Source organism: Rhinolophus sinicus, chromosome 14 (assembly GCF_057876585.1).
Source record: "Rhinolophus sinicus isolate RSI-liver-muscle chromosome 14, RSI-T2T, whole genome shotgun sequence".
In the NCBI taxonomy this organism is placed as follows: Eukaryota; Metazoa; Chordata; class Mammalia; order Chiroptera; family Rhinolophidae; genus Rhinolophus; species Rhinolophus sinicus.
This window is the reverse complement of record NC_142514.1, coordinates 149,142,855-149,161,999: the sequence shown is the minus strand read 5'-3', so window position 1 is coordinate 149,161,999 and position 19,145 is coordinate 149,142,855. Positions and strand designations below refer to the sequence as shown.

Here is a 19,145-nt window from a genome sequence, read left to right as displayed (position 1 = left end):
GAAGTAGTGTCTCACTATGGTTTTAATTTGCAAGTCTTTGGTGCCTAATGATGTTGAGCATTTCTGCATGTGCTTATTTAGCCACTTGCATAACTTTGAAAAGTGTCTGTTCAGATTCTACTTTTTAATTAGATTACTTGTCTTTTTATTAGAGCTGTAAGAGTTCTTTATATACTCTAGATATAAATCCCTTATCAAATTTAAGATTGGAAAAAAACTTTTCTCCTATTCTCTGAGTTGTCTTTTGATTTTCTTGATGGTACCCCTTGAAGCACAAATGTTTTTAACTTTAATGAAGTATCAATTTATTTATTTTTACTTGTATGCTTTTGGTGTCATGTCAAAAAGACATTATTTTGTCCTAGAGTTTTATAGTTTTAGCTCTTATATTTATGTCTGTGATCCACTTTTAGTTAATCATAGTACAGGATGTGAGAAAGGGATCCATCCTCATTCTTGGCATGTGGATATCCAGTAGTCTCCGCACCATTTGTTGAAAAGACACCCCCCCCCCCCCCCCCCGCCTCTGCATTGTCTTGGCACATTTGTTGAAAATCAATTGACTGTAAGTGTGAGGGCTTATTTCTGGACTAATGATTCTATTTTATTGATGTATATGTCTAACTTTATACCACTTCTGCACTATCTTGATTCTGACTGTAGCTTTGTAGTAAGTTTTAAAGTAAGGAAGTGTGAGTCCTCCAACTTTGTTCTTTTTTTTTTTTTTTCAAGATTGTTTTGGCTATTTGGGGTCCCCTGAATTTCCATATGAATGTTAGAACCGGCTTGTCAATTTCTACAAAAAAGGTCAGCGGGGGTTTTGTTAGGGATTATGTTGCCAGCTGTAGATCAATTTAAGGATTATTGCTGTCTTAACAATATTAAGTCTTGTAATCCACAAACATAAAATGTCTTTTAATTTATTTGGGTTTTTAAAATTCAATTAATTTCTTTCAATAATATTTTGTAGTTCTTGGAGTAAAAGTTTTACATTTCTTTGTTACATCTATTTCATGCTATTGTAAGTGGTGTTTTCTTTTTCTTTTTTAAATTGTTTTATTAGTTTCAGGTGTACAAAGCAAAGTAATAGTTAGACATTTATACCCCTCACAAAGTGATAACCTCCCCCCCCATGGTATCATTTTCTTAATTTCATTTTCAGATTGTTCATTGTTAATATATATAGAAATACAATTTATTTTGTGTATTATCTTGCAACCTTGCTGAAATTCTGAGTGATTCACTTAAATATTAGCTGTAATAGTTTATTCCCCCTATATACAAGATCAAATAGAGACAGTTTTACTTCTTTTTTCCAATTTAGATTTCTTATGTTTCATTTTCTTGACTAATTTCTTTGGCTAGAACCTCCAACACAATGTTGAATAGAAGGAGTGAAAGTAGGCCTCCTTGTTTTGTTCCTGACCTTAGAAGGAAAGCACTCAGACTTTTATTAATAAGTATAATGTTACTTGTGCGTTTTCATATGTGTCCTTTTCAGGTGAGGAAGTTCTCTTCTCGTCCTAGTTTGCTGAGTGTTTATATCATGAAGAGACACTGAATTTTGTCAAATGCTTTTTCTAAATCTATTGAGAGGATAATGTGTTTTTGTTCTTCATTCTATTAATATGTATATGATATTAATTAATTTCAGATTTTAAACCAACCTTGCATTCCTGGGATAGATTCCACTTGGCCATGGTATAGGATTCTTTATTTACATGTTGCAGGATCAGTTTGTGAGTATTTTGTTGAGAATTTTGCACCTATATTCGTAAGAGGTTTTAGTCTATGGTTTTCTTTTCTTGTGATGTCTTTGGTTTTGTTGTCAGGATAATACTGCTCTCGGAATGAGTTGTGCATGTGAAACATTTTAATGCATTATCTCATTCAACCCTAGCATCAAAGTTGTGAGATGGGCACTAACATTAGCCCCATTTATCAGATGAGGAAATGGAGGTTCGGGAATATTAACTTGCCCATAGTTACACATCCAGTGAAGTGGCAGAGCCAGGATTTAAAAACCCAGCCAGCCCTCACTCCTGACCCTATGCCCTTAATCACCATGATGAACTTACTCCTATGCGCTGACTGATAAACCTCTATATAAATCAGCCACTAAACAGATTAGTGGCAGGTTAAATGTACACAAACCAGATTGTGTGACCTGGTGGTAAAGGTCTGATAACCTTCCCTAACCTAACATCCTTCTGAACTCCACAGTCATACTTGCTCAGTTCATTGTTCCACTTAAGTGAGTCATTCAGGATCAGCAATGTCATCCTACAACAATCAGCGGCAGAAGTGATGTCCAGACAGCTAACACTAAACCCAGAGTCAGCCTGGGAAAAGTCATGCACACACATGCACACATACACACTATTTAGAGACATCTTGAATAAGCTTACAAACATATTGTGTCAGGTATATACTGCGGGGGGGGGGGGGTTATTGTCAAAGACTTACTTTCTAGGGATATGGTTTCCTACTGTTATAAAAATCAAATCAGCATTTGGTCACCACAATAACAAATCAAGCTCAACAATCCTTTTTAACCAATGAATGTCCCACTTGGGCCGAATCATTGTGATACTAACATAAAATTTAACTAACGTGTTCCCATTCACATCTCAGGCACAGGATCAAGGTTGTTGTAATAGAAAAGTGTCAACACAGGCATGAGGTGCTGTTGGTTCTACCCTAAGTTCTGCTTCACCAGGAAGTTCCTCAAAATACGATGTCCTGATGGAAAATATATTGAGCTCTGTGCCTCAGCTTCTTAGCTATGAAATTGTAATTGTTGCCCTCAATTCATGAGAATGTTATAACTGTGATAACGATACGAATATGGACAAGGACACCTTCTAGAAATAAAACATGGAATTGTTCTTACCAACAACTTTCACTAATTCAAACATTTTTTGAGGGCCTAATGTGCACCAGGTACTATCTAGGGACTGGAGACCAAGATGTGCCAAAGCCCTAGAACCTGCTCTTGAAGAGGATGGAGACACAGACACGCACACTAAAACCGAGTCTGAAAAGCACTTTGAGAAAAGGTTAAATGACTAGCAGTGGAAGCACAAACGAGCAAGCAACTAGCTCTGCCTGTGAAGCTGAGGGAAGGGTGCAGAGAGCAGGGAGATCTTCCCAGGGTCTTGAAGGAACCGTAGAAGTTTACCAGGCAGAAAACAGGAAAAAGTGTGTCCCAGACACCAAGAAAGCCATTCTGGAAAAAAAGAAAGAAAGCCCATTCTCCTTTTTTCATTGTTTGCTTGGAACCAAAACTCTGTTCTACACTAGCAGACAGCAATATAGGGACACTGAGCCCAGAGAACTTCCAATTCCAGTTCTGTCATAACCCAGAGACAGCAGAGAGTGGTGGTCTCTAACAGCTCAGGCCTTGCAGCCAAACTGATAGGGGTTTGTATCTTGGCTTCTGGAATTACTAGTTGTGTGACCCTGGGAAATTTACTTAACCTTTCTGGGCCTTGGTTTCCCCACCTGTGGTATGGGAATAATAGTAGCTATTCGTAAGATTTGCAATGAGGCTTAAATAAACTGAAGTTAAGTGTTTAGAACAGTACCTGGCACACTGTAAGCACTGGATAAATGTCCATTACTATTGTTGTTGTTACTATTATTTTGAATCTCTGTCACAAAGCCTGCCCTGGTCCGTCCAGGCCTTTCAGAGATTTGTCCATTTCAAAAGGCTCTTATCCCAACGCATGTCGTCATCCCACCTGGCAATTCCCTTCACCTAACAACTGTTCACGGTTGCTGTCTCAGGACACATGGGGACTGAGAGAATGCTTCCTAATACACGTGGCTTACAATCCAAGCAACCCAAATAACATCTTCCATAATCAGGATCGTATGGCCATTGCATTTGTGTGTTGCTGTGAGACAGCAAATACAAAGGCACATCCGAATACAGAGATTGCAGTAACAGTTGAATAAACATGCAATCCGATACCTCACATATGGCATGTCATCAGCCCCAGTACCTCCTTCACAATCAAATATGTTTAAGGCTGTGGCTACATTATAGGTACAAGTGTCTTTATCAGGACATTAACATGCACCAAACCTCTCTCAATAAAACCGGTCATAAACAACAATCTCTTCTAAGCTGTCACGGAAGCTACTGTGTTTGTAATAGAACCATTCATCTAAGAGACAGTTGCCAAAGCCTGTCTCAACACAATAGCAAGCGAGTCACAGAGCACAGAGGCAGACCCAGGGAAGAGGGCAGGCACAGAGTGAGTCATTGGGATCTTTGTAAATGGCTGAAAAAACCTCAGCTTATTAACATATGTTAAATATTACCCCGGATGCTGCAAAGCTTTGGGGTGATCAATTACATTTCCCCCACAGCATTCTCTCTTAAGGTAGCCTAAAAGTTCCTCTGGCCTTGGCAAACGGAACAATGTCTATGGAAATTTTCCAGCTAATGACCAATTTCACTGGCTGTGAAAAAAAAAGCTGTAATGCTATAAAAAATAAATAAATAAGTAAATTGAATGTCCAGGACAGCAGGTTTCATTGTCACAACTTTCCGACTGTGTCTAAAAGGCTAAGGAGAGAGGAGTATACCGGTACCGAAACAGATTTTAAAGAAATAATGTCCATATGGGCTTTGAAGAACAAATTTCATTTTTTATTATTTATCTGGAAGTGAAGCATTTGAGAGAAGACAAGGTACGCAGACAGAATAATCTGGAGTGTGTGTATAGCAGGTAAGTATCAAGCAAATGAAACCCTGATTAAACCAAGTGATTATAATCAAATGAGAAATGAGCATTACAGCACACTGGAAAATCTCCAGAGTATTTTCAAACTCTGAAAGCCACCCACCTCTGCCCTAAGTCAATGTAAGTGCAAGACTAGCTGGCCAGGAATCTGTTACAAAGAATAAAATGGTCATACAAAAAAACGACTGACACTTTAAGAAGAGAGGCCCCTAACCCTCCAGGAATAAAGCATGTCCACTCTCAAGTACAAGTTAAACCATAAATTCTGGCTCAGCAGATACATGGCGTGTTAATTCCTGTTAATTCTGGTGTGGCGCTTTGCTGTGAGCGTGTGGACATTGGAAGAAGGGATTTGAATGCTGCCCTCTACCTCTCCCATCCCCATTTTACCATGATACATGAATGTCAGGAAAATACCACTGTGAGTCTGGACAGCTGACTGACAGATCCAGCTGGCTGGGGCACCTGTTGAACTCCCAGACCGATGTCCTAAAATCTATAATAAGAACACCCTGTCCTGTTTCCCCGCCCCAGCACCACCATTCTCTGACCACCTGTCCCCCAAGATCGCTGGCCCAGCCACCCATACGTGGAAGGGAGAGCTCACTCTCCCAACACCACACTCCTGCCCACCATGACCCTGCAGCAGCCTGCCCCCCCCACCCCCCCACCCCCCGCCCCATGAACCCCTGGTAAACAAACATCACACCGAAGTGAACCTGGACAATATGGTTTGTTTTTAATTCGCGGTATTTTCCACATTTCTTTAATGAGTACCCCTTATTCAGAATCAGAGGGGAAAAAATCAACCTGATGTAATTATTTTTTCCCTCCAATTCCAAAAGTAACATATGTTCACTATAAAAAACTCCATTAATACAGAAACATATAATAGAAAAGGAGTGAGTTGCTTATAATCCCTGCGGCAACCACCATTTCTAGGTTGTAAATTCCTTCAGATTTTTTTCTACGATCCTAACCGCACACCGCATCTATATATTTATTTAAATTTAACGAGCTGAAGGTTCTCTAAGATAGAACCTTTACTAAAGAGATCAACACAACACGATCATAATAACAATGCTCGTGATTATTAAAATGCCCACTCTGAGCACCTACGATCAATGGGACACAAATAAGTAAGTATAACAAGAAATTCAGAAGCAATGAGTTCTCAGGTGAAATGCAAGGCCACAGCTACAGAGGAGCACGGAACTGCAGCTCTGGAAGTGGAGTCATGGGGGAAGAGGAGAGAGACAGTCTTGGAAGCCAGGGCTGTGCTACTAAGAACACACAAGTCTGCCCGCTGCCTCCTCCCCTTGGATGCCATGGAGGGCCACTGTTCTGGGGCCTGCCCAGCCTTGCCAGGCAATGGGCTCCCCTCGGTCCCCTCCATCATCTGCAATTCTCATCCAGACAGTTTGCCCTGGGTCTCCCCTCTCCAACCCTTTCTTTGGCAGAAACCCTGAAAGGGGTGAGGGGTCAGTTCAACCAAACACCCCTCTATCTAGGCCAGGGAAGCTGAATTCAAAATATTCTTTCCTACCGTTCCAACAGGCTTTCTTGAATGGGCTTAACCTCACTAAAGCATTCTGTTTAGAATTCAGTTTAAAGCACTTTTTCACCCATAATTGTATTTCTCTCCAGATTGCTGAGAGGTAGGAAGAAATATGTTGATTTCCTCGTTCTGTTCTACAAATGCTGGCAACAACACACAAAGAGCTTATATAGCTGTCCAAAGATAACATCGCAAATAGGTGTAGCAGTTTGGGGCCAGCCAAAGAATTGGGGAGCAAGGAGGTAGGGAATATTAGCATTTTCCTGTGACCCCAATGTTTCTTCCAGCCCACCATTCTGTCACCTGCTCTTCACTAGGTCCATATCATTCACTTATTCCAAACTCTTTCCATTCACATCCAGGGGATCATGTTCTCCTCAAAAACATTCCCCAATATCTGGAGACCTTGGTACATTTATTTACAAATTCACACTTGACGACTGTTAACCGCAACATCAGTGATTAACCAGCCCAATGCTGACGAGCCTCACGGGGTTTGACTTCCTCGTCTCCAGTGGCCATGGCCCATGTCCATATCAGTTGTCCACATTTGTGGCCACACCTCGAAACTCATCACCTGAAACCTCTCCACCTCTCATCTCCAGCACATGACCACAGCCTCCTGCCCCGCCGCCCTCGCCTAAGGAAGGCAGCAGAGCCTCTGAGCAGAGCACACATCACGACTTAGCCCCTCTGGCTTCACCTCGACCCTTTCCTTCCTCACCTAGACCGGGGCGACCCCGCACTCACCAGTACCTTAGTGTCTCAGGGCCCAGCCCTACAAACTGTCAAAATATGAATAAATCCGAATCCTCTGGGGAAATATTATGTAATCATGCCAATGGGTTCCCCAAAAAGTAACACTCTCTGCCTTCATTCCAAATGGATCACAGACTCAAATGTAAAAAAAGAAACAAATCATAAAACTTTTACAACAAAACAGGAGAATTATTTTCAGGAACTAGGACTAGGCAATGAGTTCTTAGACTTGACACCAAAAGAACAGTCCACAAGAGGGAAAATTAAAATACTGGATCTCATCAAAATTTAAAACTTTTACTCTGTGGGAGCCCATGTGAAGAAGATGAAAAGATAAGTGACAGACTAGGAGAAAATATGTGCAAACAACATGTGCAGCAAAGAACTCGTATCTAAAGAACTCCCAAAATGCAACAGTAAAACCATAAATAATCCAATTAGAAAGTGGACAAAAGACATAAACAGATATTTCACGGAAGACAATATACAGATGGCAAATAAGCACATGAAAAGATGTTCAACATCATTAGTCATTAGGGATATGCAAATTAAAACCACATGAGATAGCACCACACACCTATCAGAATGGCTAAAATAAACAGTAGTGACAACACCAAATGCTGGGAGGGGTGCAGAGAATCTAGATTGCAGGTGAAAATGTAAAATGGTAAAGCTGCTCTGTAAAATGGTTGAGCAGTCAATTAAAAAAAAAAAAAATACTAAAGGCACAACTATGATATAACCCAGCAATTACACTCCTGGACAATTAATCCTCAGAAATGAAAACTTAAGTTCACACAAAAACCTGAAAATAAATGGTCTTGGCAGCTTTATTTGTGACCACCAAAAAAGAGAATCAGTACAGATGACCCTGAAGAGGTGAACAGTTAAACACACTGCGGTACACATATATACCAGGGACTACCAGTTAGAAGAAAAAAAGTATTGATACGCGGGACATCCTGGATGAATCTCCAGGGAATTATGCTGAATGGAAGAAAAAAAAGCCAATCCCAAAAGGTTACCATACCATATGATTCCATTATATAATGCATCTGAAAAGACAGTAGTTTAGAAATAGAAGATGAATTAATGATTGCCAGGAGTTAGGGATAAGGTACTGCGAAGCAGGACCGAGGTGGGTATGGTTATGAAAATGGAATGTCAGCAATTGTTGTGGTGTTGGGACTGTTCTGTATTCTCACTGTGGTGGTGGATACCTGAACCTACACAGGTGATAACATTGTACAGAACTTAATACACACACACACACACACACACACACACACACACACACACGTAGAATTGGGGGACTCTGAATAAGATCAGTACACTGCTCAGCAATTCTTTTATCCCTGTTCATCCAGATCCCATTCCCCCATAATATCTCTTCTAAGCTCGCTCTCCTTTTCAGAAGCCCCCCGCCCGCTCAGCCCACATGTCCTTACTCCTTTTCTGAAGAAAGCAATGTGCTCCCTCGACCCCCCACCCATCTGACTATGCATCAGAGTAAAAGAAGGCTCACTCCCTTTCAAGTTTCTTCCGGGTTTCATTCCATCAAATATATCCTCAATTCATAATTTTTCCCCCTCTACTAACCAGATGGCTAAGTCTCTCCCCTATCCTACAATTAGTCTTCCTTTAATTTTTATGCCCTTCAAGATACCATCTCATGGCTCTTTCCATGCATGGCCAAACGTTCCCTCCTGGTACAGAGGGAGCATAAACTGAGTAAGGTAGTTCATTTCCTGCGTTCGAGCCATGCAAGGACTGCTTCAAACGTTGGTCTTGCTCTCTGCTCATTTGTTTCTTTTACCAACTCTGAAAATGTGGTCCTGTCCTCCAGCACCCAGGCTTGTAGCTTAGCCCAGGGGCTCTCAAACCTGGCCGATCACCCAAACTACCCAGAATACAGATTCCCAGACCATACGTATTCAGAGACGCGGACTCAATTGGTTTTCAGTCTGTTTTGCCTTTTTGTTGTTGTTGTTTTTTAAGCTTCTTAAGTACTTCTGATGATGATGGGCAGGCTTGGGGACCACTGATGCATCTCCCTTCTTCTTGACTCCCCCACTCTTCACTCTCCCACTGCCACAGAGACTTTAAAATCCATGCCAGTTTGACCACAAGACACTGTGGGCCTGCATGTGGCAGGCCATTCTCACCCACTCTCACAGCTTTAGGGAGAACTTCTCCGATGGCGAACGCAAACTACCCCTGCAACTGAGTTCTAGGTACAGATTTCCAGCTCCCTGCAGGTCACCTCATCTGGATGGCCACCCAATACCACGAGCACATTCCTCTCCTCTCTACAAACCTGCTTCTCCTGTCTCCACTCCCCATTCCATGTAATAGTCCCACCATCCTCCCTGCTCCCCAGAAGCAGAGCCCTGAAACCATCTTCAACTCCTCCTTCTCTTTCACAAATGACATCCAGTCAGCCAGTCCTGTTGGTTCTATTTCTGGAATGTCCCCACCAACACTGCCCGTACCCTGGTTTAGGCCTCATCCTCTCCCACTGGACTATTGCAAGAGCCACCTAACTTGTGTTCACGCCCTGGGAACTGGCTTCGTAAAACACAGGCTGACTCATGTCATCTCTCCTGAAAAAAATGTCATGGCTTCCCTCTGTCCTCAGAAGGAGCACCGGACACCACGGCGAGGCATTCAAGGTCCTCCATGATACAGTGCCAGCCCACGTTTCCAAGCTCATCTACCATCACCCTCCAGGATACACCCTCATTTCTGAGAGCACCAGAGCTGGGCCCTTTCCGGACTCTGTGCCTTTATCGCACTGTTCCCTTAGGCATGAATGCCCTTCCCGTCCCTCTCTCCTCACAGTAGCAATTCTGAACCAGAAATCACCTAATGTTATATGCAAAAATCCCGTAACTACACACACACATGCATTTTTTCTGCAGAAAAGATCTACAGCTTTCCATAGATTCTCAAATGGGTCTATAATCCAAATTAAGTTAAAAAAACACACACACAAAAACAAAAAAAACAAGTGGCCTTTTCCCACTCAAAGTTAGCTCAGATCACTTCTTTCTGCTTCTCTTCCACTCTTAAATACAGACATCTGCATTCCCCAATCATCAATAATCTCACTTTCCACTGCCCTACCACTAAGCTGTGAATATAATTCTAGTATAGAAAATACTTCCTTCTATGGAAGTACACAATATAGGAAGTACAGAATATACTTCCTTCTGTGTCACTTTGTAGACAGTTGTTGTATTGGTTGGCTTGGTTTCAAACGTCAACTCCACCACTTATTTCTAGGTGACCCTGAATAAGTAACGTGACCTTGGTGGGACTCAGCTTCCTCAACTGTAAAATGGGGATAATCACAGTACCTACCTATATCGTTAGATTGTTGTAAGGAATAAACAGATAACTCATTCCAAAGCAAAGAGAAAGTACCTAGCACATAGTAACTGGTCAAATAGGTCAGCTGTTTTCATTATTTTTGATCTGCTGTCCCCACTGCTGTCAAAGCACAGTGCATGCCGGCCCTCAATGAAAGATTTAGGAATCCATGTTTTCCTCCATCCCAGGGCGCATCCAGCCACTGCTACAACAAAGCATAACTTGGTAATAACTTAACATCCACTTCCTTTTGCTCCACTATGACCAGTTCTTGAGCCATCCTAATTAACTATTTTTTTACCCAGATTGCACAAGGGCTCACACCTTGTCTATAAACCTCCACATGGCCCCCGCACCCTCAACTTCCCAATCAAAGCACTGATGACGTTGGCTTTGCTATTCTCACAGGAACCAAACTATTTCAAAATCCCCCATTACTCATCGGTGCTTAGGACTCTAGAATTAACCCTTGTTCTGCTGCTGTGCCTATTTGGGCAGAAATCTTTCCTACCTCTTGAGCTAACATTTGCCAACACACATAGCAAAAACCGGGGTTTCCTCTTTCTCAATCTAGAAAGACAATTAAATATACAAACATCTTTCCTTTTTTTTTTCCTTTCTCCCTTTCTTTCTATCTAGTTCCTCCAACAGTAGAGGCCCTGGGGCTTAGAAGTTTATTTATTCACCTTCGTTGGTTTCAACTAATAATTCATGTATGCATATATTCAATAAACATTACTGACACCTTCTATGAGTACGTCCCATCAGACAGCAGGGTGGTGGCCCTGCCTTAAGGAGCTTCCAGCCTATTTCTGGCCAATTCACTTGAAATAACGCCCTGCAACACAGATCAGACCAAAAGAGGAAATCAAAGATGCCACATGGTGTTCACATGGAGAAATGGAAAGAACAAGTTCAGCTCAGACCCCAAGGCTCACTTTCGCAAGGCCTGGAGATCCTCTAGGGCTCGGATTATATAGCCATTTCCACATCAGGGCCTTGGGGGTCTCCACAGCCATAGGCCACTTCCTGGTCCTCAAAGATACGTTGTGAAAGTCCACTGTCTTCCAAAGGGATGATCCTGCATTTCCTTGACCAGTTCTCTAGATCATATTTCAGTGTCTTTGCCACATGATTAATTAGTGTAGGCAAACCTGCTTGTATGTGTTCATTCTGATGTCCCCTTGTCAGTGCTGCCACCACCTCATAAAACAGCCCCCTTCCTTCTTCTTTCTTGTGCTTATATGAAGTAGGCAAAGGGCAGATTCCCCGTCCTGTGCTCCCGTGGCTGGCAGAACTCAGGTCGGCAATTGGGGGGGGCTCGCCCAGAGATGCCCTCCTCCTTAACTTCTCTACTCCTTACAACTCAGCTCTCTAAGGCGAACCAGTAGGCCTGGCATCACAGTAAGAAAAGGGCATCCCTGGAGCTGTTGTCATAAGCAAGGACCCTGAAGACATCTGCTCCGAAGAAAAAAGTCATCGCCCAGCAACTGTTCTGCCCAGGCTGCCTGTAGGATCCTAGGGCACCAGAATCTTCCAGACATCTTCCTGGCCACCACCAGGGCCAGCCTTGTGATCTAGGATCCTCCTGCTGTGTTATTTGAGAAGCTTTCTTCCTGCCAGCATTGGGCCAGGTGCCCTGGACAATGGTGGCCAAGAACAGGCTTCAAAAGGCTAAGTGGAAGGTGACCATCTTCAAAGGGCTCTCAGACTTCCCAGAAAGCTCTGGCACACAGCCCTGACCTCAGGTCAGTGTTTCCTGCAAATGAACTTGTGAGGGCTCCATGAGGGCAGGGACCGCGTCTGTCTGGTTCACTGCTGTATCTCTGACAACCCCGAGCCCACGGCTGGAATACAGGTGGCGCTCAATACTGACTTTTTGAATTAATGTTGAATGACCTCCACCAAAGAAGCACAGAGGAAAGAGCCCAGGTTTTGGAGTCAGACAAGTCCTGGGTTTGAAACTCTCCTGTTCTTCCATTTATCCTGGTCCCTTTGTGCAAGCCCCTGTACCCCTCTTAGCCCCAGCTTCCTCATCTACAAGGTGGGGATCAGATCACCCACCTCAAACTGTTGCTGTGAGCTTGTTGTGAGCACTGGAGGGAAATACTATGTAAAGCCTTTTTAACCCAGTCCCTGGCAGGAAGCACTGTTTGGTTTTAGTTCATAAACACTTTTACAGCTCTCACTGTATACCAGGCACTGCTCAAACGTGGGAGGGAGGATCCCAGGTCTCTATTAGTTTGTTTACTTCTTCTAAAAATCCTGTGAAGTAGGATCTAGTTCTATGCCTTTTGCAGCTGACGGAATGGATGCACAGAGGCGGAAAAGCAACGTGCCCCAAGTCTGATGTCTAGAAATCAGGATTCATGTCCATTTCAAAGCCCAAGACGTGAAGTGCTACACTTTTCTGTCTCTAAAGCAAGCAGCGAGTGAACGTCAGCGCCTGTCCCTACCCTGGTTTTGATTATGGGAGAAGATACGTATGTGACCACATTGCCAGACCACGGTTTTCAGTTGCAACAGAAACACATCCGGGTATTCCCGTGGTTCGCTCTTTTGCCGTAGTTTAAATTAAGGTCTGCTCCGGTGAAATTCAATCCCAGACAAGTTTGTTGATCAAGAACTTCTCTTCCATCTTGTCCTCCTGCTACCTCCTCAACAACTACTTCCCAGAAAAAGAGACGCATAGCTATGTATAAATAAGGAAAGGGAAACACAAGGAAAAAGAGTGAGCTTGCAAGCTCTCAGGAACAAATTCAAAGAGGTCTCCTCCTCTTTCTAGTGATCCCTACGAACAGCTGCCACACACAGGGTGCCCAAGGCAGAAGTGACGTGTCCACATGGAGACCAACCACGTACAGTCTCAGCTGCCCCCCAGACCCAGAGAGCAGCGAGAAGCCATCTCTTCAAATGGTCCAAACCTCATCGCAAAGAGCCTGCCATTCTTCCCCTCTATAAGACTGCATCTGTCCTACTGCCAACCACGGAGGAAATTTCATTACCAAAATAAGTCAGCGCTGCACTTGACCTTCCTTCTCCAATGGCTCAGGATTAGTGACATCACAATGTACTCTACAAATGCTGAGAAATATCGCAATAGCCCGCTCAAGTCAAAAACACTTGCTATTTCACTAAAAGACATTAAATTATTTTGATTTTACTCCATGGAATCCCAAATGCTTTCAATGTTTTCACTTTAAAAATGCTCAAGAGAAAAAGTATGCTCTCAGGACCTTAAGCAACCTCGATTCCTGGTCTGGTTTGTGTCCTGATTCACGTACGGTAAGAGGGAGAACAGGCCAGAAGCTAAAAAACAGTAGCTCTGGCCCACACTGCTCACATGACTCCATCCCCAAGTGGCTGGGGCCTCACTGCGGAGTCTCCCAACCCAACCTTTTCTCATCCTCCAAGTAACAAGCAGGTCACAGGAAGCTCCAAGGTACCTGGGGCAGTTCCAGTTACGGGGTCCAGTCTCCACCTTCCATAACCCAGCAACCACATTTCCCTTTCAAAGTAGCAGTAGAAGCAAAGTTCCTTCCTGTTGTCCAAAGAGAGGGAGTGGAAGGCAATGTTTTCTCCCCAAGGCAGCTGCCTGGAGGTGGGGTGGCTTCAGGGCCACCGCAGCAAATGCATCTCCTGCACCCCCAAATCAGGACACATGACCCTGCAGCTATAACTCCTAATGTTGCTTGCTCAAAAGGATAGCCCCATTTTAAATCAGGTTGGTCACCAACATGGTTAGTAAGTGAAGGCTGATTTAAGGAAAAAAAGAATCTACCCACCAAGAACATGCTCTGAGGAAACATTCAGAATCTGATTACCCTGGGTATTAAAGACATGCTCCCACAACTACCGTCAGGTTTGTCAAGGGACTGATCACTCTTACTGAGGAACAAGTCCCCAAATCACAGCATCATAACAGAAGAGTCTCAAGGACCCACAAACATCATCTACTTTACCCTCTTTTCTTACAGGGGAAAAAAACTGAGACGCAGACCCAGTACAGGACTATTCAAGTTCACTACTAGTAGATGACTCAAACCCAAAACTTCTCACCATTCGGTTTCCTAGCCCGCTGCCTCTGATACCCAATCACCAACAAGAGCTCTTATGCAATTATTTTCACACACACAAAAATATTTTTTTGATGGAGCTACAGGCAAATTGTATATCCATCACAGCTGCTACCTCATAAGTACACTCAACAAAGAAAACAAAACTGGAGTTGAAAAAATTAACTTTTGCTTTGAATTATGTTTTCAGTCCTGAGACCTCGTTCCTAAAGGGACAATGCCTTTCCCAGAATTCCTTAGGAGAAAGAAGGGCTGTAGTTATTCCCAAGCAGGATTTCCAATACTAGGCCAATATTTTAGATTATAACAATTTCTGGGTAACAAATGGGAGTTGTACAAGGTAGACTGGCTCGAAGCCACCTTCACTACTTGTAATAAAATCAGCTTCAAAGATGGCTCAAAGATTAAAGTGCTTTTCTCTGTCTTTAGAATGGGGAGGTTGCATTTTTCAGGTCTGAAGAGAAGACCCTGAAAGCAAAGAGCCAGGCTGAGGATCAGGTAGCCTAGGAAAGACACAAACACACAGAAAAATCAAAGGCCCTGAAACTTTCTATCCACAGCAACTGAGATGTTTCCTCTTGAGTCCAATTCACCAGACCCGAAGGAGCTTCTCTGGCTAGAGGATCACACGAGAGCATAAAACAAATGCTGAAGGTTTGGGTTCTCCCCTACCCCACCCCGTGTGTGTGACACTGACAGGCTGAGAGACTCCAATGCTGCAGAAAGCAAAATTTTCCTTGTTTCCATTACATCATCCAAGTTGGAGAGGAGGAGGGTGGGGGGGCACAGCTGGTGGCAGCTGCACTACCATCTGCTCTCTCCTTAGCAGTGTGTGCTAGTTTGAGCTGCAGCCTCCTATGGCTCCTGACAGAGGAGGCTCAGGAGTAAAGGCACAACACCCTATTATGGAAAAGCTCTCAAATTATTTAGAAATAAATCACTCTTGTGATAAGTTAACAACCTCAGGTTGGTGGCTGAGCCGGGTCTCTTTGAGTTTCGGTTATTGGTTTGCATCTCTTTAGACTCAGCTCTAGTATAAACTCTGTCAACTCAATATGCCCCATCAGACAAGTAGAATGTACAAGCAACCACCTGCCATCTGCTTCCCAAAAGGGAGACAGCCACAAAGTACAGGTCTACAGCTGGACACATTATGGAAGGAGCGGGGAATGCCCAAAGCCCGCATGCAAACTCCAGACCACGGATGTGTACGTGCCACTGCCTTTGGCATCCCAAGCCATCTGGGCAACTGCTCTTGCCCTCTTGGGCTCTCATGGAGTTTCCTGCAGAACACACCGCCAGGTGTCCCCTTATAGAAGGGGAGACAGGTGAGAATGGCCGGGGGGGAGGGGTTAATGCCTTGTCTGCCATTCAACTACAAACTGGCAACAAAGCAGCCAACTGGCAGATCAAGCCACGCACATGTTTCACCTGACCTGTACAAGGTTGTGTTAAAAAAAAAAAAGTGCTGGCTTTTTAAAAATGAGTAGATTTCCTATGTAAACGTCTATGATTGCTAGCTCTTCTTGGGGAAAAAAACTATGTGTGTGTGTGTGTTCAATCAAGAGATTTGGCAGCACCATGCCCCCATTTCTAGGTGGCACCAGTCCGTTACCTGTAGCGAGTGGCAGCGCTTCCTCTCAACGGGGTACGCACTCTCAAGAACTAGTCCCCACGTTCACATCTGCATATGCCACTGCAACTATCTGTGTTCCTACCTGGACCTTGAAAGCTTTTGCTATAACGCCACTGAGCAAGGAGAAGGAGAAGAAACCCCAGGGAATGATTTCCCAATGGTCCCTCAGTGACTCTCCTCTTTAGCTGAGCTGTAGTCTGCTGGATGGCCAACTACAGTTCTACGAAGCTCATTCAGCGCAACATAATGAATGGATCTCAGTAGAAGGCGAGTTATAATGATCTTTTACTACGAAAGCAGGTTGCAGCATTTCAAAGGAGCATTCCAAACCACTTACCATACATCTTGCCTTCGTCTGATAAGATGATTTTCCTCCTCCCACATGGTGGATAGATAGCCAAGGCTTCCTGAAAGCTCTGCTCAATATCAGGGCTCCAGACCCCTTCTGCATCGTTGTCAATTGGCTTATCTGCAGAGTCACTCATCCTTTCCATGTTTTCGGCAGGGCTCTCACTGCCGCTCCAGCTGCTGGGCTCAATTTTGGCGGTTGGATTTTCCAAGCCGAAGCCTGGAGCCTTTTCAAGAAAATAAACCTAAGAGAGAAATCAAAAGATAGTGTGATAAGGACAAGGTAGCCACCAACATACTGCTACTGCTCTTGGTAGTTTCATTGCACATTATTCCGTCGGCAGCTTTGCTTGGAGAGCAACTCCTACCAGAAAATATGGAATTTTCAGATCCAAGGGGCTTTTGTTCTTTATGCATCATGCTATACAGAAATGCAATCATCTCAATACAGAAATGCAAAGGCAGATAGAAGCTGGACAATCTTCACGAAGGAGAGAGGAAGTTTTCATGTGAGAATGGTACACATGTTCACAGTGGATCATACAAAACATTTACCCAGTGCCTCCTATCAGGAGCACTTTGCTCACTGATAATCAAATCACCACAGCAGCGCAAGTTGTTTAAAATAAAATCAAGGAAAACAAAAGACGTCTGCCTCACTGTGGCAACTGACATGAGAACTCTGAAATGTTAAACCATTCCGGTATTTGTGACTGAGATCACCCGGATGCAAGATGGTGGCAGCATGGAGGAAGGACGGAGGGCGACTATTTTGTTATCACAAATACACTACTGAGACAGCTCTGCCAGGTGACCTGGACCTGCTAGTCCCAAGCATTTCTCTGTGGGACTTTGACACTGTACAGTCAGGTCACGTTGCCGCTCTCAGCTTCTGGACTGTAACCTTGAAGCAGAGACCAAGTTGTCCCCATTCCTGCCTTCCCTGCAATGGCTACAAGTGGCCAGGACATTTGCAGAAAGAAATGTTTTACACCTATATGGGCACTTCATCCGGCAACCTACTCAGAATTCCTGATTGTAAGAAAATCATGGGGAAGGCTTTCATTTATTTCTCTGTAGCACTGAGATTACAGAACCAAAAGAAATCTTTCTCAAAGATATAGTCCCCTTAAATTATGCATGAAACGTATGGTTTTAAAGAGATAAGCTTTCCAAACAAATGTCAAACGGGCACAAACACCAATGTGAAAATGATCTAATCCAGTACCCCATGCTGTCCGCACACTAACATATCAATATTTCTTTGTTGAAAAGGCATCAGATCATTAATTCAAAGCCTTCTCCAAAAATGAGAAGAATTGCTCCTGCGCACTGATGGAAGAGGGGAGGCACAGGGCCTGAGTAGGGATGGCTTAGTGGGACCACCATTCCCCGCTGTCTGCCCATCAAGTCTGTACAACATTACAACAGAGGCAGCCAGGAGGGGAGCAGGTGCTGGCGGCCTCACCAGGCACCAGGGACCGCTCTGTGTTCCAGTGCAGTCACCTGAGATCAAGCAGCCTGTCTTCTTTCCTTCTCCCTCCCAATTGTATCCCTTTCCCCTGCCCTCCCCCACTGGTGCGTATCAACAGATCCCAGGTGCAGAAACTCTGGGGCACATGAACATTACACAATTAGTGGTATAAATAGTGGGTACTTTTGGCTGCGTACCCTGACAGATTTTTACATTTGGCAGCACCTGGATCAAAGAAACCCTCAGGTTGTCTGCCTTTAAATGCTGCCACGGATCCATCATTCAAAGAAGCTGTCAGCAAAATATTTACTACTTCTTACCAACACATGTACATTGACACAGGACGTTAAAAACTGCCAAATGTTGAGGTATAAATTATGCCACAAGAAAGGGTGTTCATCTGACCCCCAGATGAACCGTGCGATGCCTGCAGTGTGGGTCTTTTGAATTCTCAAATTATTACATTTTTTGTTGGGATCTAAGAGTCTTATAAAACTCAAGCTGTACTCTCCCCTAGAGTCTGTTCTCCAAAGTGGTTCACTGGAGAAATTATGAGAAAACAACTGAATGCTCTGAGAGCAGTGGCTAGTCCACCTTCTCCTTCTCCACCTTCCCCAAAAGAAATCAAAACAATAGACACATACAAAAATACAGGCCAGTCCTGGAGCTCTGGGCAGCTCAGAGCAGTATGAATTCACTCCAGGGAGCCACATTTTAAGATAAACAGTGGATGTCCCCAGCACGCAACCACTGTGGTAGAGGGATGGAATCCAGGCCAGTAAGGGCCAGCTGAAGGGACCACGGGAGCTTTCCTTGCCTAAAAAGAATATTACCATATAACTGGAAGCTTTCAAGTCTCCAGACGAAAACACACCAAAACCTCCTAATTCAATGTGTGAATTCCCTCTAACACGTCTCATTGACTGGCCATCCGTTCTATGCTTGGACGTCACCGATGACAAGGAGCCCACTACCTCCCCCAATACCAACTCCTTTGCACTGACCTACTGAAATTCTTCCATCTCTTAGGCTAAAACCCATGTCCTGGTGAACTTCCACCCACCCATCCTATCCATGCAGGAGGATATCGCTCTCCAAAACACCCACTTAGGTATGACAGGTGCAGCCCCTGGGCTCCTGACTGTCTCCTAGACTAGACATAATTCAC

At 43.8% G+C, this 19,145-nt stretch overlaps 1 protein-coding gene across 6 annotated transcripts in view; it reads right to left on the bottom strand.

Moving 5' to 3' along the window:
- TEAD1 (TEA domain transcription factor 1) overlaps positions 1 to 19,145 on the bottom strand; it is a 255,589-nt gene that overhangs the window by 160,104 nt on the left and 76,340 nt on the right. For all 6 annotated transcript variants that reach the window (XM_074336012.2, XM_074336015.2, XM_074336014.2 and 3 more), the window contains exon 2: positions 16,493 to 16,748. In XM_074336012.2, the coding sequence (XP_074192113.1) occupies positions 16,493 to 16,649 (157 nt within the window). In that variant the 5' untranslated portion in view covers positions 16,650 to 16,748. The remainder of the gene's footprint in view (positions 1 to 16,492; positions 16,749 to 19,145) is intronic.